General features: G+C 38.7%; 1 protein-coding gene and 1 long non-coding RNA gene across 5 annotated transcripts in view; both read left to right on the top strand.

Moving 5' to 3' along the window:
* Positions 1-16,033, top strand: part of LOC103135091 (uncharacterized) — a 16,732-nt gene extending 699 nt beyond the window's left edge. The window contains exons 2-5 of one of the 3 annotated variants that reach the window (XR_001661579.1): positions 476-648; positions 11,346-11,533; positions 12,349-12,547; positions 15,829-16,033. This is a non-coding gene — a long non-coding RNA (uncharacterized LOC103135091). Of the gene's footprint in view, positions 1-475; positions 649-7,520; positions 7,637-11,345; positions 11,534-12,348; positions 12,548-15,828 lie in introns of those variants that run through there. The other 2 variants (XR_001661578.1, XR_001661580.1) reach the window with 2 other exon arrangements.
* A 1,810-nt stretch (positions 16,034-17,843) lies between these two features.
* Positions 17,844-23,872, top strand: part of runx1t1 (RUNX1 partner transcriptional co-repressor 1) — a 73,876-nt gene continuing 67,847 nt past the window's right edge. For both annotated transcript variants that reach the window (XM_016669289.1, XM_007547689.2), the window contains exons 1-2: positions 17,844-18,143; positions 21,451-22,176. In XM_016669289.1, coding sequence (XP_016524775.1) covers positions 18,083-18,143; positions 21,451-22,176 — 787 coding nt within the window. In that variant the 5' untranslated portion in view covers positions 17,844-18,082. The remainder of the gene's footprint in view (positions 18,144-21,450; positions 22,177-23,872) is intronic.

Raw genomic sequence — 23,872 nt, 5'->3', positions numbered from 1 at the left:
GTGTGTGTGTGTGTGTGTGTGTGTGTGTGTGTGTGTGTGAGTGTGTGTGTGTGTTGAGTTATTACAAATGGTTTGCCAGAAGGAGCTAATTGAGCCCTGAACAATCCGACTATTTGACTTGTCAGAACACTCAAGAATCTGTCACCTAAACTGCGCTGTTTGAGTTCTTTTGCATGTATTTATTACAATGTCAGTATAAGATCTGTCCACAAAATTAGTTCCTTGCTTCCTTCTCTGGAAACAACTCCCGAATGAGACAAAGCATCAGCTAACATGTAACAGGAAATGGTGTGAAGTTCATTAAACTTGGTCCCGGTTTGATTGTAAAACAAGCTGCATGATAAATGGTAGAAAAGAAGAGTTGAACGGTAGAAAGAGGTAATAAAAAAACAAAATGTCATCTCTCCGCTGGAGAGCAGCTCACTGCTCTTTTGCCCCCTCTCTTATTTCCTCTCCTGTGCATTCATATTTTCAGTGGAAGAAAACTTGAGATCCAGATGTTGGACTCTCGCTGCAGATGTGCTTCCATGCAGGCCAAGAAATCCTAACTAGAGTTGTGCACACACGTGAAACTGAGCTTGGACAATTGACATGAACTCATAACTTGGAAAAAGAAAGGCACATTCACCGACCTACGGCTGCATCTGGGTTTGTAAAAACTCCTGAACAGACCACTGAGACAACCAGACAAACAACTGGACATGAAAGCACCTTGTTCCCAGCGCATTCATGTTTTCTTTTGTACAATTACTCCCTACTGCACTTTATTCACTTAACAGTCAATAACTGCGTCCTTCTTTCAGGCAAGAATAAAACAGGCACAAACACAAGAGCTGCCTAATGGTTCTCAAAATGGCTTAAAATATTAATGTTTTCTCTGTCAACCACTTGCATGCCTCGAAGCCCGTTATTTTAAAAACAAGCTACACTTGAGTGACCTTGGCTGTCTTCAACCAAAGATTTAATGCTTATGGAATAAGTGGCAGCAGTGAAGAGGGCTGAAGCACTCAGAATATATTTACGGGAACATAAATGTAACAAATAAAGCAGTTATTGGCTTTTATTTTGGATTATTTTGCCATTCTGAATTGATGAATTAATGTATGATTAAAGATAATTAATTAAAAAAAACACCATTAATGGCATTTGAAATGCTGTTACATTGTCACTCATGCTGTTAAATGATAAGGTTGTTTTATTGCAGTATTTTTGCATTTCTATTTACAAAAATCTGACCTTTAATTTGAATGATTTCATTTAATAACCTATTAAAAAACTGAGCCGTTTTGTGATTTAAGCTGTGTTTTAACCCTTTCATTCATGAATTATGATCCTTTGTGTCAGGATTTCTTTCCCATTTTTTTATTTTCTTAAGGCATAAAAAAAGGAAGAATTTTTTTTTTTAAATCAATTTTTTTAGATGATCAATTGTAATTTTCTCCAATAACAAAATTATTTGAAAAATACATCAGTAGTATTGTTCTTTAGGGGTTATCTGATGTCACAATATTTTTTCTTTTACCTGCAAGAGTCGCCTGCAGTAGAAGGAGGGACCGGGTCGGTTGGCATGGCTTTTTTGTCTGTCGGCCATATTGGATTTAACAAAAATAATTTCTTACATTTGCAGCTGATGGCCAGCAGTTGATAGCGTATTTTATGATGCATTAGTGTCCACTTCAGTGGTCTGTGTGCATTTATAACATAAAAATCCACAAGAAGCACAAGAAAATGTCTTTTAGATAGCTGTCCACTGTAGTGACCACTATGCAAGAAAGGGTTAAGTGGATTTTACGATCTAGGAGCTAAAGTGCAGCAAAGAGTAGCATCTTATTGTCACCCAGTGCTCTTAACAATTAGATGCTATATATCAACTCACTGGGAAGCATAAAAAAAGAAACATTTTCTGTTCTACCACCAAAATGTAAATGTGTGGAGTTTGTTTTTCCTAAAACTGAAAAAGGAATGTTATTGGATCTTTAAAAACACATGGATAATTCAAAGCATTTAACACTTGAACGTACTGTGAGCGTACTTTATCAGGACTTTCAATAGCTGTGGATGGTGCTGCATATGGCTCCAGGCAATAAAAAGAAATTGAAATTCTGTAACCATCTTTCTTTTCAAAGACAACTATTTGTTCCCTTTTTTTATTTGCATCAAAGGAAAATGCCACAGATAACCCAGTTTGACAGGTATAAATTTGTGCCACTGCTCTGAAACCCAGAATCTAGAAGCACTATATTCAAGCACCACTTTTCATCCACAAAAATGTGTCCGTGCTTGAGAGCAAGAATATGAATATATATATATATATATATATAATTTTTTTTTCTTTAAGAAAAAATATGTCCCTGCCCTGGATATCTCAAAGTCTATTTATTGTTCATGCCTAAGTTTTTTTTATTTTTTTTTTTAGAAATAATAATTTGATAAACTTCTCACATTGTGGTCGTACATCTACAGGCACTGATTGTTAATTTAGGGTTTGGAAAGCTGCTAGTTGGCATGTATCAGTCAGGTCCTGTTTCTTTTCTCCACAGGAGTAGAAATCACCTGACTGGCAATCATACAATGGCTGACGATAACCCTGAACCTCAGCTAGCCGTTCAATTCATCTCTGATGCGGCAAGAAAAAAAACGGTCAAAGGTATGTTTGCAAGAAAAACATAAAAAAGTCAAATAGATTATTTTAGAGGCGGAAAAAAAAATCACCTAATTAGAACAAATGAAAGCGGTCTACTCCATCCTATCGGCCCCCCTCACTCCTCCCTTCAGAGGTACAAACACTTCCTCATTTCTTAACCTTGCTGCTTGCTGCTGTCATCCACCACATTACGGAGACACATAAGCACAACAAAATAGTCCTGTCGCCAAAACTACACACACCAATACACACTCAAAGCACACCAGCATATGGGTCAGATTTAATCGCCATAATTTCATTTCCCCCCTCATCAGCGCCAAGCCAGATAGACTAAGTCCCATTTGTAACCACCGCAGCGCTACTGGAAGGAAATATACCAGATAAGAGGACTCTTGTAATAAGCTGGCTGTGTGGATCAGATAAATGAAGAGAGCTTTTTTTGCTAGTTAGTTGGAGAAATGTATTGTAGTAGTGTAGAAACCCTGAACTGTGTAGCTTGAGGATAAAAAAAAAAACTAATTGGAGAAACAAATTAACTTTGTTGATTGGTTGCGAGATTAAAGAAGCTCCCAGGAAATGACTCAAAGTCACCTGGGAAATCTTGTCAGGAGATCATATTGTGATGTCAAGGCAAATAAGCATAACACCTTGTATTGTTTTAGAGTGAAGTTTAAACCTTGTCATCATGAGCATGATTGTCATATGATTGTCATATTAATTTTTAGCTTTAAATGATTTATTTATATCAGATCTTTTTTTAGCATTTGAATGATTAGTTTACCTCTTACACCCTCAGGGGGTATAAATAAATTTAAACTTAACATTTTGGGCAAAACCTTTATGCGGAATAGTTTTTGAAAGATCAAAGCCTCTTTTAGCGGATAATAAAAAATAAAAAAAAATTTAAAGGCACGTGGAGCCTTTGTTTACAGAGCGAGCCGAGGTCCCGGCAGCTGGACCCACCGGTGGGTCCGTCGGGTTCTAGGGGTTAAAGGGCCAGTGTTAGACCAGCTTCACCAGCTGATCAAAGACCTACCTGGAGTGTTGCTTTGATTCTTTCATGCATGTTTGAGAAATCCTTTAAACTCCCATGGCAACCATTGATTTGTGGGTGGGCCGTGCACCACCCACTGCTGCTCCAAGGAGGAGTTTCCAAGCTTTTGAGCTTCCGCCTCACAGAGCAGCCCTCCCTGTGACTCCCCCACTCAGCTCCTTCAGACTAGCCAGCAGCAATTAGAAAATATCTGGTGCAACTGCGCACCTGCTGAGCTCCTTCTACGAGGTACTTCTCATTGAAAAGCTGGTAAAAACATTGCTAAAGGGTTGATAGAGGAGCAATGATGTGATGACTTCCTGAAGGCAGAGTTTCAGAAAGGAGTTTCTTAAAGAGACAGGCCAAACATCAAGGTGCTAAATTGTATATATCGGATATCTTTTAGCTGATGTTTGATATATACAGCACTTTTATAACTGAAGGTAGCTTACATAGTTACTTGATTGTACTATAAAATCACTCTGTCTGTCTGGAAAACACAAAATACTGGCTTTTGGTTACAATCGGTTTGTAATCAAGACCATTGTGTTATGCTAATTTATCTATTTAAAAATCAGTTGTAATGTGTGTTTGAATCACTGTACTGCCATAACAGCCAGTGTTATCTAAATCCAATCATCTGACCCAAACGGTTACTCTTAAGTTAATGTATCTTATTCTATAAATGAAGGTTAAATTGGTTAAATAATACGGTATGACTAGTAATTTAGGGCAAATTGTGTTTCTTTGTTTTCAGTCATTATTTCAACCTTTCTCCAAATGACAGGTGAAGATGGGCACCAGCTCCACTGTGACCTTGTAAGGATAATTGGGTGGAGACAATAGTTTTAATGGATATTTATACTAAATTGTAATGTTATTAAAAAAATGTATAGTAAATTACTTCACAATGAAAAAAATATATAATTAATTCACAATAAATCATCCTTAGGAAGTAAGAAGTCCTATTAACAGCTATTATACTGCTCAGCAACAGTATAACAGTAGACATGTTTCTGGTTTTATTCAATGAACTACACACACCATCTAGATTATTTAAAGCACCTTCCCTTATTGCATGTTGATTCAGAATCAAAAAAAGGAGGAGAGACTGTTTCCGTCTCTTTTTCTGTTCTTCTGAAAGAAAATTAGTGTTCTTGTGAGGCCACTGAATTGGTATAATTACATGGGTTTAAATGCAAATTTACAATGTGCCTATTAATTCTATTCTGTTCATTTCAAATGACTGACTGCACTTAATTAAATCAGATTGATTAGACCTTTTCAAGACTTTCCCTTTACAGCCACATAATTATGACAAATAGAGCCACTTGACACCAAATGCAGAGGACTAGGCTTTCTCTTTCTCTGCCAGTCAGGGTCTTTCAAGTCCTCGCGAAGGGCGGGCGACCAGAATGTCAAAATGGGACAGCGCATTATTCTCAAGGCATGATGTTTATTTTTACAGTCAGTTAAGGCTTCTGACCTGTTGTTCTCGTCTTTACCAAACCGTTCGTGAAAACATTACATCAGCCATTACCTCTACCCACACAGCAGCTCCATTCAAACACCCCCGGCCTCCCGTTTCATGTCTCGGCGCAGATTGTGCTTGTTCCATTTTACGATGTTCCTCATCATTACACCCACACGCTCTGCGGAAATGGGTGACCATCTCGATTAATGAATGCTGGTTGGAAGATTTCGACTTGGTCTTTGCCTTAAAATAGAAATGGAAAAATCGAAAGGGAAAAACTGTGAAATATGGGAGACATCAAGTTTTTGTGTGTCGACTTTTTCATCTTGAAGTATGAAGTATTTTCTGGACTTTGATATGTAAGAACATATTTTTTACTTTAAGGTGAACTTGTATTAATCTGTCAGTCAATGAACCATCCATACAACCATCCATGACTGATTACATACATCCATACTGCAGATTCAGAACAATTCAGAAGCTGTTAAAAAGTTTTGATATTATAAGGAATTTTGACACCCTGTAAAAAAAAAAAGACCATAGAAAGATTTTTTTTTTAAAGCTGAATACCTGCATAAATCTTTTAACATTATTTTCAATCAAGATTTGAAACAAAGGTGTTGAGAGGACAAAGACAAATAAGATTAATAGTTAAGCAAGTAACCAAAAAAAACAAACAAAAAAAAACAAGTGCATAACATAAAATTTAGAAAGCAGCGCCCCAGGACCTGGCGAGTTAATGGCTAAAAAGGCTCCTGCTCCTCAAGTGTTTTTCTGAGCTTTGATTGCAATTTGGAGGAAGAATTATCTCATCGGGGTGTGTGGGCGGAGGGAGGTCGGCTCTGGCTGTGAAGTGCTTGTCATTACCAAGATTTTTCCCTTTCTATTTTCTCTTTGTCTTAGTCTTTTCCCCTCTCCCTTTTGTTAAAGAGACAGCCAGTCTCCTGATACAGGCGGGTCCTTTTCAAAGCGCTAGTGCCGTGTCTTTGCATATTATAAGAAGATACAAAAATATTCATTCTTGCTCAGCGGTCTACTCATCAACTCTTTTTTTTTTCCTGACTAGTTTTAGCATTTATACTAGCAAATTAACTTCAAACCTGTGCTAAATTCACAAAAAGCACACAGAGTAGCATAGAGCTTACCTTATTGCATTACTGCAACCAATTTGTGGAAAAAAACCAGTGTGATTCTACTTCCTCTTATATTGTTTCTTACCAAAATGTGATTCCCAAAGAGCTAACTTCTAAAATTAGCCATACAGATTTAAGCTAAAACAGAAGGTGAGCAAATTAACGCTTATATGAACGTCACAAGAAAAGGTGGGATCAAAAGCAAGTTTATTTATATTTAACCATTCAAACTCTATGCAATCCAAAGTGATTTTCAGTTCATAAATGGAAAAACAGAAAATATCCAACCGAACAACCTTCCTATTTCTGAATAAATACTGTTTTACTGATCCACAGTGACTCCACGCTGCCAAAGTGTTAAGTAGTTGGTGTACATCACAATGAAAGAAAATGTAATCTACTTGGATTCAGTGAAAGCAATGCAAAAAGCAAGGGCTGAAATACCAAAACCAAGATGGACAGTCTGGCACTGAGTGGGAGCACTGCTAGTCTTCATGTACGGCGATTGATTAGTTAATGGTTAGCAGATAAATTCCCGCCCTTGCAGGTAATTGTTGCCGCAGAGACACAGCAGAGGGACTAAAACACAGAACTCAGACGATTACCAGAGAATCATGAGAAATACTTGAAGGATGACCAAAGACTTTTGAACTGAAACATATAAATTAGTTCTTCTCGTCAACAACCCATCTCACCTCTGCTGACTGACTCTTCTCTTCTCTTCCTTTCTTTCTATAGCCTTTCATTTCTTTTCCTGTGTAATCTCTTACTTTAATGACTTTTTTTCCTCAAATGCCGACGGCACTCAGGTCATGATATTTCCCGTTAATTACTGTGCCACATTATCAGCATAAAGTACCTCTGTCACTATTCTAATTATGTGGTTCCGATTGCTCTGACATATAATTTCAGCCGCTGATATACATTGGGAGCTTTTTCGTGCACAAAAAGGCAAGAAGAATAAAGAATTGGGTTTCACTGAAGAAACTGATTTTAACATTTAACTGTCAGTTGTTTGTCAGAGGAATGACATTTATTGTAAGGTCTAGGTTTCATCTGTAACATTTAAAATAAGACAAAAAAAAATTGCCTGCAAAACAACGTGTAGTTGGTGCATGTTTTTCTCAGCTTCGGTTATTATTTTCTGTGATGCGTTTCAAAATGTCATGTCAAACATTTCTATTAAAGAAGGATTTTTATATATAATTTCATGTTTATCTGTACAGTGTCGGAGAGAAAAAAAAAAAAAAAAGAATGACCAGACATTTGCCGTACAAGTCTGCTTTTGTCTTGAAAACGAATAAACGCAACAGATATAAATGCTGTAAATTTCCTGCTGAAAACAAAAAAAGGTAAGGGCATCATTATGTGCATGACTGCTTTATTGTAGCTTAGAGACAGCCTGTGTGTGGCTTGGCAGTCTGGTGGCTTTTGCAAGAGATTATGTGAAGGTAGAATGCAGTCAGATCTGTTGCAGCCTTCAGGTGGTTATAGCATTCTTATCGTCTGAAATAGATGCTTTGCCCATCATTTTAGGAAGCTGTGAGCAACAGGTAATACACAGGTCACTTTAGAGATCAGTATTGTTTTTAGATATTGTTTTTTATAAACTATAACTTTAATTTGAACTCCTTTACTTTATTCCTGTTTGTTCATTAATCTCTAACAAACCTCTGAGACCTTCACAGAGCATGTGGAATGTAAATGCTCTCAAGTACATATGGCTGTCAAATGTCTGCCTTTGAAAAATATGCATGTATTTCTTTGTATTTCTATATCCCACCAATTCTTAGTAATATACATCAAAATTTATGATTGAAACATGTTGTAGGGGTTACTTGCTGTTATTTATTCAATTTAATTCCAAACTCATGTGTTATGGTAGGAAGCCAGTGATAGTATTTCTGATACTGCCTGTTAGCTAAAGTCAGACCAAACAATGCAGGTTATTCTTGTTAATGATGATATATCAGGGCATTTTGATGTGGGATTTATCAACAAACCCATTTTATATAATAAGTCATAATTCAAAGTGTCTAATAGTATAATAAGGGTATCACTCAAAGATGATCAGTTTCTGTAGAGAACTTACTGGGACTTTAGTTTGAAGTCGTAGATAGAGTCCATCTGTACTGTAGTTGAATCAATGCTTTGTTTCTGCCAAAGTTCGAGGACGAAGCATCATAAATTTTAAAAGCTCACCGATGTTCCAGCAGTCAAATCCAAGTTTACCTTGGCTGGAATAAGTTTGTCAGCTTTTCCACACTGCACAGCAAAGAATAAATAAACTACACACCGCAGTAAATCTAATACAGGCACTTTGATTAATGAATTCTCGCATCGTTTGTGAGGCTTTTCCTGTTCATAAAAACCATCCTGCTTACTGTTTAACTAAACCCAAGTTAAAATTTGGTTTACGGTTTCATACAAACAACAGAATATAGGGCTTCTGGGTGTTCCCAGTTTCAGCAGGCTAGCTCCCATCAGCAGCCCATTTTTACTTGTCAGCGTTTCTCTCAAACCATTGTGGAATTCTTTTCACTGGGATCAGACTGGGATGGAGCGAGGGGGACATGGAGGCCATATTTACACCATGTGGGTTCTTTGCAGTGGTCCCTCCTTTAATGTACCTATTAAAGACACTGAAGTGGTGGTGGTGTTGGACATTTTCCTTTTTTTTTTTTACTACTGTGAACACTCTTTGAACCTTTGTATGTTTTCATTGGCGGTCTCTATTTTTTTGTGCCTCACCATTTTCTTCTATTCAGACCAAAACTATTACACACTGACAAGGAGTTTGATAGTTACACCACTTTAGATTGTGAAATGTTCTGAAGAACCACTGGAGAGCCAACTGTTTTTTTCAGAGAACAGAGAAGATAGAAAAATTCACAAGTAAGAATGTGATCTTTTTTTTTTTAAATTACATGGAGTGTGATGTAATGGGCTGATCCTTTACTTTTTTATGTTCACATGGTGCGAAATCAAACTTCACTGCTTGATTTGATACTTGTAACTTTAAGGATATATGAGGTCATGCAAGTGAGAAAAGAACCGACATTAAACTAGAAGTGTTAATGTTTTATTTTTGGTAAGAAATTCTTTAACATGACACAGAAATATGATGTTTTTGCTGCATAAAATGCCAGATTTAATATTAGTATGCAGTTGTACTGGACTAACTGTTAACATTTAATTATCTTATGCTGCATATTATCTAATCCCATGGTTTTCAATCTGAATTACGAGTACCACTGGTTGCACTTGATGTGATCTTTTGTGGTCCTGTGAAGAAATGCTTTTATTTTTTATTTGTAAGTTAAATAAAAACAAGGAACTATGATATAGTTCTCATAAGCGCCAATAAACAAAAATACGATTTACTGAAGCAAATGTTTGTTTAATTAGAAACTTCTCAAAAGACTTAATTTATTACAATAGCTGTTTTTTTCTGTTTAAAAGGGAAACAGATTGGATGTTGAAGTTGTTGAGAAATGTCTGCTTTTACCACTTGCAATTAAAACTTCACAGGGCATTTTTGTTAATTGTCTTTTGTCTTTCTTGTATTGTTTTTATTTTTAGAAGTCATGACAACATAAAAAAAATACTCCAATTACGCCTCAGTTTGTAAAATCTTTGTCTGCGTGGCAGTAGCTCTAAAAATCTACCAGTGATACTTGCTATTAAAAAAGTTTGCAAAACACTATTCTAATCCAAACAAAATAAAATGACTAAAATTACAATTCAGCAGATACGACAAGTAGCATGAGGATAGCTTGTATTATACATTACTGTATGCCATGTTTAATTAAAATGACCCTGTCTGCTTTGGTTTATGTGCTTCAGGGTTAGCAATTGATCGTAATTGATCTAAATATAGAGGCAGTCCTGAGGCAGAGTACGTTGGCAGCTATTTAAAACCAAGGGATAATCAGATTTAGATTTTTTGTGTGAGTCTATTGTTGCCACTAATGAATCTTTTTAGCTGATTTGACATGGAAAATAACATATTCCAAAAATAAGAATACAATTAAAAAATATATATCTATTTGCTCCACTGAGCTAGCTAGTCCTGCGACTTATGGTCACGTGCAACGTATACAGTTTTTCCCCTTTCATCTAAACATATTTGGAAAACCAGGGCTTAAATCTACTTCTGTCATGAGTGGTAAGATGAAATTTAAAGAAGTAATTTTAAAGCAATTGTTCTCATTGAGAAGAATATATTCCATATTTTACATTGTAAAAGTTCTGCTTTTTACAGACTAATACTTTTAGTAATCTTTCTTGATCAGCCACACAATCTGCCCAGTTAGAGCCTGCAGTCAGCTTTTTAACAGACTTCCTGTTTGTAGCTTGCCAGCTGTACTTTTTAAGCCATTGTTACCTTAAATATGGGTGATGGGTGACGGTCTTTTAGCTTCCAAAAAAAGCAACTATTACATTTTCCTTATGCCAGTGGACAGCAACAGGAAATTGTAATAATTTAAAAATCTCCACATACAACTGCATCCCATGTTTTTTTTTGTTGTTGTTTTTTGTTCATATCTGTCCATTTCTTGGATAAACTTGGAATAAAACCAATGCATCAGCAGCCAACAGGAGTAAAGACTAAAGTAACTTCTTAGTAGGTGTGTATATGTTGTGATGGTGCTGCAGGTGACAAAGAAAATCAGACATACTGAATGTAATGCAATGTTCTACATCAAGGTAGCCATATTGGCAGAAGTACATAAAAACATGCTACTGTAGTGTACTCAACTATTACGCCATGATTACTGCCCAAAGCCATATATTTTGTAATACTCCACTTACCATGATGACTTCTCAATGCCTTCGCTGATGTAAGGAGATGGAGATGAATTATTTGAAAGGAATGAGAAATGGTAGCAGCTGTCTCTCTATGTGGTTGCACCACTTTTTGTGGACATGTGTGCATAAATATACACATAATAGCCGTTTGAAGCAGTAAAAAGACAAAAAAATGGAAGTGTATAGGAAGTGGTGTTTTTTTCCCCCCCTACTCTTGTGTGTGAGCGTGACACGGATGTGTGTTTTCAGCCTTTGATGACCTACTCGTGATGCTGCTGTGAGTGGAGTGACCCGACTGTACTCATTAAAACCAATGGGACGGATCATTCTCCACTAATTGTTTTCCACTGACAAATGGTTCCTCCGACTCTCAGACTGCTGCAGGGGCCGCCGTGCAGCTCCAACACGCCAACTTTACTAATGAGAACTGCCGATAAGTAAGTGTGTGTCTGTCCGTGTGTGTGAGCTGTCGTTTTACTGCATGTTTGTGTGCGCGCACAAGCGCATGTATCTGCGGTGCCAGCTTCCCTCACTGTGCAGCAAGTCAGAAACATTGCTAAATAAGGCTCAACATAAGCCATTAAGACATTTTTCTGTTGTCAATCACCGCGACAGCAAGATATTGTTAACAAGTAAAGTAGTCCATTGAACTGCTTAATAAGTCAACATTTACATCACAGCAGATTTTATTTAAAAGTGTAGATGACAGTCATTTGGGTAAAAGAAATTCTGTGTTTCGTTCGCGCTTGTAAAATGTATTTTTTTTTTTTTTATACAGAAAAGAATTAGCGGCTTTAATCTTAGAATTCTAATTCTGTGTCAATCTATGTGCAACATTTTGTCAACCGTGTGTTGGCATATAAAAATAATGACAACCATTTCTTCCATGCTGCAGGATTTGTAAATGTACATTTTATCCACACTGAAAGCCAAATTGGGTAGATTTGAGTTTTAAGACTGGATCTTTTTTCTGATGGTGAATCAAAAAAACAAAAACAATTCTGATTCTCAAAAAAAAGTCAAAATTCTGAGACTAAATACAAAAGTCAGAATTCAGACTACTGGTCGTCAAAATAAGTTTTGTAGTGTGACAAATAAAAAAAAAAGTATATTTCATAAACTAAGGCCCAAAGTGACAACATTTTAAGAGTGTGGTGTTTTGCTGAATTCAGTAGATGCACACCTCTCTTTTCCCGGTCTCTGTGATTCACACCTGTTCCATGCTCCACTGGGCGATTGTGAATCCTATTAGGGGACGCCCCTCTGCACCCTCACACCCCCTCCCCGTCCACACTACCTGGCACTAATCCATCAGAGGGGCAGTCAGGCTGTGCGCCGCCCCACAACCACCCATCCCTGATACCCGCCAGTGCCCAGTGCTTCAGCAGAGGCCCCAGCTGGGGGACCGCCACAGCTTGGTCATTATCAGATGACGGATAGCTTCATATCAGGTGTGTAATGCGAGCGAACATTGGCGAGGGCCATCTGGCTGATGATTCGGGGGAAGTCGGAAGTAAGGCCTGCGAGTGAGGTATAGCGGGCTGGGTGATGATGATGGATGGGGCCAGGGGCATCACCGCCAATCACAGCAATGCTTGGCAGTGACCGTATATACAGTGTAAGTTACTGAAAGCCAGAAGTTTGCACATACGGCTAAGCACTTGATGTTGGGTGTATGTAACTTCTCAACCCTGGTTCCACAGATAAAAGAAATGAATGTGTATGTCCTTCAACTATTTTTTTTTTTCTCCTACTGTCCTGAAGGTATCGTTCAGCTGCTGAACGATAAGGTATCGTTGAAGGTATCGAAGAAGAACGATGAAGGTATCATTCAGCTGCTTTAACAAAGTGTGTCCAATTGTTCAACTCATTGTTTCTTGGACATGCTGATAAGGAGTCAGGAATAAAACGATGAGTCATGGTTGTTTGGCAGCCACGTACTTCTCATTGGATGTCAATCTGATTTTCTGGTTACTGACTAAAATCTGTGCTTCGAAGACATTTTCTGCTGTAAAAAACTCACTCAAGCCAATCTGAACGTATTATCTGCAGTCACCTGTCAGAGTTGCTTACTGTGTAGTAATGCTGCTTCTTCATATGAAATGAAAACCTTCAGTTTTAAACCAATTAATAGGAAACATTTCTATACACTCTTTGATCAGCCCTTCAGTACATTTTGATTGCAGTCAAGAGGAGGTTTCTTCTCCACTGGTTCAGGGTCATCCAGCTGGATGGAGATGAAACTGGCAGCTGAGACTCTGGAATTCGATTGAAATTGAAATTTTATGACGAACACCTAGAAAGGAGGAAGTCGGCTCACAAACTTGGGTACCATTTGGCTCAGGAGGTTAAATCTCCAGACTGAGAAGACTTTGTGTAGCCGAAAATTATTTCATACTCTGAGCTGTTTAATTAGCAAAAAAAAAAAAAAGTAAACCAAAGGAGGCCGCCTTAAGCTCTCAGTCACAATGACAGTTTTGGAAACACATGAATGGATCATTAACAGTTCATTCCAAATGAACTGTTAAGGATTCAGTTCCAACTGAGGATCTATACTAAAAAAAAAACCATTTTTGCAGATTCCCCCCCCCCCTGCAGTCCGTTAACTAGAATCTGTATTCTGTCACCTTACAATGAGTTCCTGTTCCCGAGGCTTGTCTTCACGTAGCGTTCATTGTAAAACAATTCACAGCTTTTTACTTGCGCTGCTTTGCCGTGTGACATCTGTCTAAATCAGAAGTAATTTCGCTGATCTGTTTGGGAGCAACTGTGTTCAGAGGGCTGCTTTAGTTAAAGAAATAAAAATGTAGCTGCTAGGACTGGAAGCTGCTTCGTGTGCGTACATGTGGCAGCGTCGGGGTCAGTGGTCATGGTAGTGGGATGCTTTTATCGGGTTTTAGGTATCAGCAGAATAAAAATAGTTTGCTACTGTTCATTTTAGAATGAGTTTAATTCAGATTTTTTTATTTTTTCCATTTAAATCATTAAGTCTTTCTCCAGTTTGCGTTTTTGCTAAACTTCTAAAACTGTCTTAAATTCATCTTGTGCATTTTGTGGTATTTGATGCCTTCCAGAGACTTTCTTTGATCCTCTCTGCACCTGGTTAAGTCTACAACTACCCCACTCCTTCCACCCCCTGAACCCACTAATTCAATCCTGTTTGCAGTTACGTATCTGCCTGTTCATCCTCATCTACAAACAACTGTCAAAGCAGGCACGGATAAAATGTTTATCAAAAAGTACTGAACCCCACCTGAATCAGCTTCGGAGGTACATGAAAATATTATTCAGTCATACTTAGACCCGTTTTAACCATTATTGCTCTCAGTAAATACGTTTAGGCTGCAGAGAAAACTTCCCACTATTATAAACTTCAGTTTTAATTTGTATTTACAACGATGGTAAACGCAAATAAGTAAGTTATTACCAAGGGACGTGGAACAAAACTTCAAAATAAACAATTTGCATAAAACCTTTTAGATTGGAGTTATGTTTATTAAGAGCTACTGCAAAAATGTTTCACTATAACGATCGTAACTATAAATGGCATGATGGGTTAGTTCATTAATCAGTTGAAATTCATGCAGCCTTAAAATTTAAGGGTATGCACAGCAATTTAGAGGTACGTGACAATAAAAGGACGAGATGATAATAAATGGAAAAGTGAGCATTAAATGGTCAGAGTAATATTAGTTAAGATATTATTTTTATTAGTTATGACAGGAATAATATAATTGTTTACAGATATTCATACTAAAAGAGCCAATAGACGAGGAAAAAAGTTTAAAAAATGTCTGCATGTTGGCAAATAATGTTCTGGGATCAACCTCCAGATATCGTACACTATAAAAAACATTTTCTGTCAGACTGGATAGCAAAAACAATAACAATTATTTTGAATTTCTTCCACTTGCATGCCGACATTTGCTTTTCAGTCCTGCAACCCAAAAGGGGCTGAATTGAAAAACAAACCACAAAAATACGACGAACATGTGCTCAGTCTAAATGAGGGGGATGGGGGGGCGGATGCTGTATATCTCACATGGAGTTCTGGGCACTATAACCTGCTATTGTGAGGCATTATTTTCCTGCATTGTGATTTTAAAGTTACTGTATGCTGTCAAGATGCTTGCACTGCACTCTGTGCAAGTTGGAAACTCTCATTTTTATTCTCCAGGAATAAGGTGAGGCTGTCAGTTTTCGCCCACTTACCTCTCCTTTGCAACAAGCCAGAGTGTGGGCTGGATTCTGTAATACCTCAGTGAATAAGATACCTCTCCAGACCCGGTGCCTGTATGTGATGCTGCACTGCAGCTGCTATCCATTATGCATTCAGGCTCCCCCCCCCCACATTCTCTCTACTAATCTTTTCCATTTAGAAAGTTGCTGTGGGAGAAAAAAAGAAGGCTGATCTTATTTTCAAATGTTTAGAAATTGAGTGAGATTGTCTTTTGTTATAGCAAGTTTAATATGCAAATATGTAATTCTTTTACAACTGGGAATGTTACTACATTTTGTTCAAACTGTTATTTGGAGGAAAGGTAGAAAAAATTAAAAAATATCCCAAAGAATTCTGGTGAACATTTTTTAAGGTGTTAACACAATCCCTGACCTGTTCAATGAAACTAATTAACCCTGTGAAAGCCAGGTTTTTTTTTTTGTTTGTTTTTTTCCCTTGACAGAATAACTGATTGTCTGGATCAGTGCTGTTTTTCTTTCTTTTCTATTAGAGATTCATGAGAATTTTTCTCTCTAAATCACTTGGGAGAATCTCAGAAAACCGATGTCACCTTGGATGAGACTCTCAAGAAAGAATCTGCTCCGTGGTGCGCCCTCAGTTTTTTTTTTTTTTCTTGATAATGAGTTTTCTGACCAATTCAATGTCCTGAGGAATTTACCCTTCCAAGAATGCTCTCAAGTAAAGGTCTTCAATTCCACACGTACAATACTCCAGTTGTTGTTGTAGGGAATAAAATGCCTTATTCACTGCTAAATTCATTTTATCTGTATTTTATGCTCAACATTTTTCAAAAAGACATTTTTTTGTGCCACAATCTCTTCTAACTTTGTGAAGTTAAACAGTTGTTTCTTTAGTCTCACAGCTCAAATTGTCAAAGTGTATTCTTACGATTTTATACTGAAAAGATTTACCATTGATGTAAGGTAAAATGTTCATCTATTTACTCTAAAGGTGATCATTATGATCCTTCAACCTTGTTGATGTGTGGAGAATGACAGTCAACAAAAATAAGCTGGCACAAAATAAATGAGTGAATACATCACTAGTGAGCTGTTGTCTCAATTTAGTGCAATTTAAATGTTTTCAAAAAATAAACTTCCCATAAAAAAAAATGCTTTCCCTGTTGGATGTTTTTTTTTACCTTCCTAATTACTTTTTCAAATGAGTCATGATCAACAAAATTTGACTTTTTTCACACACAAAAAATCTCGATCTGAAAACTGATTCCTACAAAATAAAGACAATTAATTAAAAAAAAAAATATTTTTTACATAAAATAAAGTGACTGCACAAATATTGACCTCCTTCAAAGTGCCTGACCTGACTCAAGAGAGATCCAGACAGTTTCTGAAATGAACATCACCTGAGAGCAGTGAGTGACTCCAGTGATTGCAGTATAAAGACGTCTGTGTCTGGAAGGTCCATTCATTGGGTAATGAGTATTCCTGTCCACCATTACCGCATGAAGACAAAAGAACTCTTCAAACAAATTGGGAGAAAAAAGGTTTTAAATAGTGTATTAAATAAATCTCCAAGGCAGTGAACATCCCTGGGAGTTCAGCTAAATCGTGAAGAAACTGAGGGGATATGGCACATGAATGAATCTGCAGGCTATGAACTGAGTAACCATGCAAGGAGGAGACCAGAGACGGGACACCAGAACAACTCTGACTACGTTGAAGGATTTGCAAACAGCTGAGACGGGAGAGACTCTGCAGACAACCATTACCTTGGTTCTTCACCAGTCAAATCCTTGTGGGAGAACAGCAATGAGAAAACTACCGTTGCAGAAAATGTATCGAGCCCCAACGTCAAGTTACTCAACAGCAAAACTCCAGCGTTATCAAAATATTCACGTGTCATGTTACGTCTGACTCAAGTAATACAAGTCAAGTTTTTTTTTTTGGAGTTGGTCATTTCTCTTTTTCTTTTGAATAATTTTATTTATTTATTTATTTTAACTTTTTTTTTTTTTTTTTTAGAGTTGGTCATTTCTCTTTTTCTTTTGAATAATTACACTAACAAACATTGTTTAGCTTTTTGTAGCTATCTGGCTGTATTACGTGTGCATGGTCGGTAAGCTCAAGCTTTCCTGCTCATGTTCCACGCAGGTCAGAAAGCACAGAGACATCCAACACCAGGTAAGGTTTGGTTTAATTGTTTCTCTTTCTTTTAACCCCGCCCCCCCCAGCTTTTTGTCAGCAGCGGCGCTGATGATGTTGACGGTGGGCTGCTAAGCCTCTAGCAATGCTGATTAAATGACAGATAATTACAGGGATTTGAGTGGCACTTGTTTACTGTCAACTCTCAACTTATACTTGTCTTTTGTGTGTGTGTTTGTGTGTGTTTGCACATGTGTGCCCGTGAATGTGTTACAGGTGGCCGCCCAGTAGGTGGGAAAATGCAGGAAGTCTGCTTGTCTGTGTCCACATGTATCAGACACAGCATGTTTTTCCCTTTCAGAGGCGAGGTATCCTGTGTGTGTGTGCGTGTGTGTGTGTGCGTGTGTGTGTGCTTGTGCGTGCGTGTTTATATGCGAGTGTCAGAGCCACCGATCGCACTGGGCGGCTGACTTCCAGGAACCCCTGCAGCAAAAACAGGCACTGTGTGTTTCCTGCTCTCACACACCATTATCACAGGACACACACACACACACACACACACACATACACAGATCTTTGCCCTATTCTTTTTTTCCCCGTTGCAGGTTTCCTCAACGCCTATCCTTGTGCCTCCGGCTGTCAAGATGTTTCGCTGCGATTGTCAGGAGACTTGCTCTCTGGGAGCGAAGCAGAGGACACAAATAGGTGAGGAGTGACTGCATCCTCACAGTCGCGGCGCTTTCTCCTCCCACATTAGGTCGCTTGCTTTGAGTGGGCCACATTGTCTCTGCTCCTACTTCAGCCTCTCGCGCGTCCAATTCAGGAGTGACATATTTCTCCCATATTTCTCCAATCACTGCATTGCTTCCTGTGTTGCGTCGCGTTTGCTTTCCCAGTCACGTCGTTCAGTAGTCCCTCTGACTCCACTCATGGTAAACTCGGTGATTGTATTCACTCATCCCGTCTCTCATTTTGTCACATTGCAACCACGAATTTCAACGTATTCTACTGGTATTTTTGTTCTACTTTGTTTAGCCAAAGCAAAGTAGAACATTATGGTGACATGGGAGGGAAAAAGATGCATCACTTTGAAAATTTTACGCGATCTGAAACACGTGAGCCCCTTTTATATGATTACCCTAAACACCGAAAAAAATTTTTTTTTAAATCTGGCCTTAATGGAAGAGTAATGCTGTTTAATTGTTGAAAGAAGGGCAAGATAATGCGTACGGAAATGCAGCAAAGATGGGAACGAAGGTGTGGTCAGATGAGACCAAAACGTCCCGGACACACTTTCCCCATGGTGAAACATGGTGGTGGCAGCATCATGCTGGGGTGGGGTGGGGGGATGTTTCTCTTTAGTGGGACTGGGGAACTGCTCAGAGCTGAAGCAAAGATAGAAGAAAACGCATTAAAGACTGGAGAAAAACGGTTTGGATGTTCACCATCCAACAAAAATCAGGCACTAGACTTGTCACCTGATTTACACTGGAACGGTTCAGATCATATTTAAAAAAAGCCTAAACCTACATTCAGCTTGAACAATAGAGAATTTTGGCATAAGTATGCTCCTGAGCACTCTTCCTTAAGATCTGACAAAGCTAGAGCTTTTCTAAAGAGAAGAATTTCAGTTTGTAGATGTGCAAAGCTGATAGACAGATATACCCCCCAAAGGACCTGCAACTGTGATTCCAGTGAAACTATTAATCCTGGGAATGAATATGCAAGCCAAAATGTGTAAATCCATGCCTCATCTTCCTTCTGTTTCACAATTATGCACTGGTTTGTGTTAGTCTAGCACATAAAATCCAAAGAAAATAATCCAAAGTTTGTTGTTGTAACGTAGGCAGGCACATGTGGAAAAATCTGAAGGGGGGGATTAAGGATAATACTTTTGCAAGGCACTGTGGCACACTGCCTTTTGTTAGGAATTAACAAAAGGAGCCAGGCATGAACATGTAAGTACAGGTCGAGATTTAGAGGCTGTGTCGATCAATGCTGCCTTGTAACGTAACCTACAAGCCGAGCTCTTTAAGACGACGACGGAGAGATGAAGAAAGGAGAAGGATGAAATGGAAAGAAATGCACCATGACACAATTGCAAACAATTACCATTAATGGCATCATCTATTCCCCACAGAGACTGCATCGAGAGAACAGTGTGCTCCACATCAGTGGTGCACTGAAAAGTCTTTTTTCTTCTTCTTTTCTTTCATACTGTACACAGCAGAAAAAAATACGACCTTATTTCCCTTTGTTATTCAGAGAACTTTGTTTATGATGGAATGAACTTTTTTTTTTTTTTTTTAGATATTCTAATGGCCAACGAACCAGTCGGTACAAGTGAATCGAGTACAATGAAACGCTTGACGACATGTTGTGAACAGACAGTGGTGCGTAACTTGTTCAGCCATGCAGTTCAAGAGGACCCGTTGTTGTCACTGAGTTGTAAACGTAGCTTCTGCTCTGCGCTTTCACTGGCTCTGTGGGCGAGATGACTTCCAGATGGTCTGGAGAAAGTGTTTGCCTTGGGTTACAGCGGGCCAGTCTGCCTGCCTGGGCCTTTTCAGCACTGGGAATGATGTGTGCGTGTGTGCGTGTGTGTGAAAGAAATGCAAACATGCATCATGCAGTCGAAATCTTTTTTTTTTTTTCTCACACACACACACTCGCACATGGCAGTGAACTCAGGCATTTGGCTGGTATGTTCTGGTCTATAACACCAGGGATGTGTGTAAGTACTAAGGGTCACTAGAAATTCATGAGTGGAATAAATAAAATTGAACTTTTTTGTTTGTTTGTTTGTTTTTTACGGTACTATTTGTTTCTATTCATTTAAGCTTAAAAATAAATCCCTTGTTTTTAAAGATCAGATTTAAAACAAATGGGCAAGCCAGGATTTCAATGACCTATGAGTGGAATATGATGAAGGGATTATAATTATATAATATAAATATATAGTTAGCTTTTTATTAAGCGCTGTCTAACCTAACAAATGTGCCATGCAGTTTAATTTGAGCATTAATCAGAAAAGCAGTCAAAAGGTCCTTGTAACTCTGGAGGATCTGTAGAGATGCACAGCCCAGGCAGTGGAGCTATTAGTCATGCTTCGTACACATCTGTCCTCTATCGGAAAGTGGCGAGAAGATGAAGCCATTGTTGAAATGACGACGTTCCATTAGCAATTTGACACAAGCCATGTAGGTGACATGGCAGACATTTGATGAAATCAGAGCAAAATTTTACTTTCTGTGGCCTACATTTAGAGTGCTAGCAAAAAAAATAAAATCAAATCAAATCTAGCCATTGTGCCAAAAATACCATCCCAGCTGTGAAGAATGATGGTGGCAGCATCAATCTTTTGAAGAAGCCAGTAAGAAGCTACAAAAAAACCCTTCACACTGGATTGATTCAGATAAAGTGTGTGTTTGAATGTGACAGTAAATATCCAGTTTGAAGTCCCACTGATAATCTGTGGCATCACAGATTATCTACTTGCAGAGGAGAATGGGAAACAATTTCAGTCTCCATGCGCGCAAAGCCGGCAGAGACGTATCTGGCAGTGGAAGGTTCATCACAATGCAGTAGCCGAACAAAAGTGCACACCACACCTTTCAGAGTTTTATCAACAAAAAACCCATGGATTGCTTCCTTCCTCTTTGCAATGACGCACCAGTTTGTGTTTGCCAGTCAAATAAAATCCTAACAAAATGCAAAATGCAAGCAATGTGAACAATTATGAACATGAATTTCAGACATTTTTCTTACTGTGTAATTACAGATCAGCAGTAGTTAACGAGGCTCATCGAAGATAGCACGTATAAATAGCTCAATGGCTTTAAAAATGGAGTGAAATTGTGTATATGAGTCCATAACTACCTTTTGACACGTCGCCTTGAATCGACTAAGAGGTTTTAGCCCCGCCCCCTTAAAATCAAAACATAGCTTCAGGGAGTCCACATGATAAACACGTTGACTTAATCTGACCCTGCTTTTTTCCAACCTGTTTTAGGACACTCAGGAGCAGGCTGCTGGCCTCTCCTCCTCCTCCTTCTCCTCCTCCTCTTCCTCCTCAGCAGCTCTCCAGTCCCGCCCCTCGCCACCTGGCTCTGCTGCGCACCGCCGACTGGAGGCAGAGCGTCGCTACTCCTCTTCCCCACGCTGAGGGAGACGCAGAATACAACAAACCCGAGCGCTGAGACCGAGGGTTCGTTTCTCATCCTCCTCCCCCGTCCCCTCCAAAAAAAAAACAAAACAAAAACAAAAACAGCTATTTTCGGTTGGAATTCCGACACAGACGCTTATGGGAATTTGAAAAGAAAGTGGGAAGAAAACAAGAAGAAGAAGAAAAAAAACGCAAAGAAAGCAGACGGCTTGTCTTCAGCATCTTCCCTTCGCATCTCCTCCTCACCTCTCCAAAAGACTCCCGGCTCTCCAACCCTGAATATATCTCTCCAGTGGTCGTTTTTTTTTTTTTTTTTTTTTTTTTTTATTACCCCCTCCTTTTCGCGAGAAGCGCTTTTTTTTGTTGTTGTTGTTTTCTGTCTGTTTGAGGGAGTCCCAACTCCGTTTCTGACCCCGCTGGAAGGAATCCGAAGGAGACCCCGAGAGCTGGCCGGACGTTGTAGTTTTCGTCTCCCCGACGCAGGCGGCGGATCACCGCGTGAAAAAGACTGGAAATTATTAATCCCGCACACACCGCCGTACCGCATGGTGGGAATTTCTGCCTCCTTTCAGTGTAAGTGATCGTTTTTTGTTTTGTTTTGTTTTGTTTTGTTTTGTTTTTTTGATGGTCGCAAATTACCGCAAAACAAACTCATAGTGCATTAGGGAATGTTTAATTTTGATTCGTTATTTTTGTGCGGTGACCTTTTTGAGCTAATCTCTTTGCCTTTTCTGGTCCGGATTACATCGGTTATGTCCTATAAACAAACTGATGTTTTATCGTCTGGTTGACTTGGTGCTCGTGAGAACAAAGAGTTTCTGACTACATGATAAATTTCATTATGACTTGGGAAAATTGGGAATATTGCGGTTAGAAGGCTGCACCCAATAGGCATAACTCCTATAATGGAGATAATTAGATTTCCATAAATTACAGTTTATTTAAATGGTGACACTTGTGTTGCTGTTCGCAGCTTCCTAGGCATTAACAGGGATTTATCGGTTTTATTTCTAATGTTTTTCAGAAAATATAGATTTGGGTTTATTTTTACTATCATTTTGCATTGATTTCACTACAGCAATAATTCAATTTTAGCTGATATTTTGCTTAGAAAACAAATTAAACATTATGCTCTCTGCTTTAAGATTCAAATGTGCAAAAAAAAATTTTTTTTTTTTTTTCTCCTCACACCTCCTCGGAGCACATCTTCTCCAATAAGCCATATGAACTTTTCTGTTGCCTTGTCATATAAAAAGCGCTCCTTCCTTCTCTTTTTTTATGCTTCTATCTCACCCTCTCTTTCACTTTTCTTTTTTTTCTTTTTTTTTTTACGAAGTGGCGTAGTCTTGAAATTAAAGACTGGCGTTCTATATTTTTTCTCCAGTGGGAATCTTTTTTGCTCCGGCTGGGAAAAGCGCAGACATGCGGGTTTACAGGGCGTGAGGCGGCTCTGGCTCAGCCGGCTGCAGATACAGCAGACACTTTCTCACGACTCAGATTTGAGAGGAAGGAAAATATCTGCTGGAGAACCACACAACTGGGGATTTCTTTCTTTCTTTCCTTTTTTCTAAATGCGCGACAAGAAGTCTCCAGCAAAGTGTTTAACTCGTTTTAATTACGCAATAGAGTTAAAAGATATTTTTGAGCAAATGTATTTAATAATACACATTTAGTCTTCTGTTTATTCAAGTGTTCTTTTGCTGGTTATGTGTAGCTGATGTATCTATAATTTTAGGCCACGCGTGCATTGAAAAATGTGTGTTTGTCGTTGAAAATTACATCTTTTTTTTTGTTGTTGTTGTTGTTGTTGTTTATGACAAGGACTCCCCACTCACTGTGGAAACCTGATGTCATTTTCCACGTCTGGATAAGTTAAGAAAGTGAGCACGGTGTGTGTGGAGAAACGTGTGTGTGTGTGCGCTTCCACGAAAAACACAGAGAGAACGAGGCAGTATAAACGAAAAGGCGAACAGAGCCGGCGATGATGCGGGGAGGGTAAATGAGTAGTGCTGTGATTGCACGTGTGAAAGCGAGTGTGTTTACACCCAGAAGAGAGGCTTGCGTTAAAGCCACGCTGCTCTGTGGTCCAGCCTCTGCAGCATCTTCCAGGGGCCATCTGCCCAGCCACCAGCCTGCCTCACACCTGTTCTTCCTCCCTCCCTCCCTCCTCCTCCTCCTCCTCTTCCAACTCTGAGGCTACAGGGGTCAAACGCATCAGACCACTTGCTCACACACATGCGGACAGCCTTACAAAAAAAAAAAAAAAAAA

This window comes from Poecilia formosa, unplaced genomic scaffold (assembly GCF_000485575.1).
Source record: "Poecilia formosa unplaced genomic scaffold, Poecilia_formosa-5.1.2 Scaffold21, whole genome shotgun sequence".
NCBI lineage: Eukaryota > Metazoa > Chordata > Actinopteri > Cyprinodontiformes > Poeciliidae > Poecilia > Poecilia formosa.
Note: the sequence above shows the minus strand (reverse complement) of the source record. Positions and strands in the feature narration are given on the sequence as shown.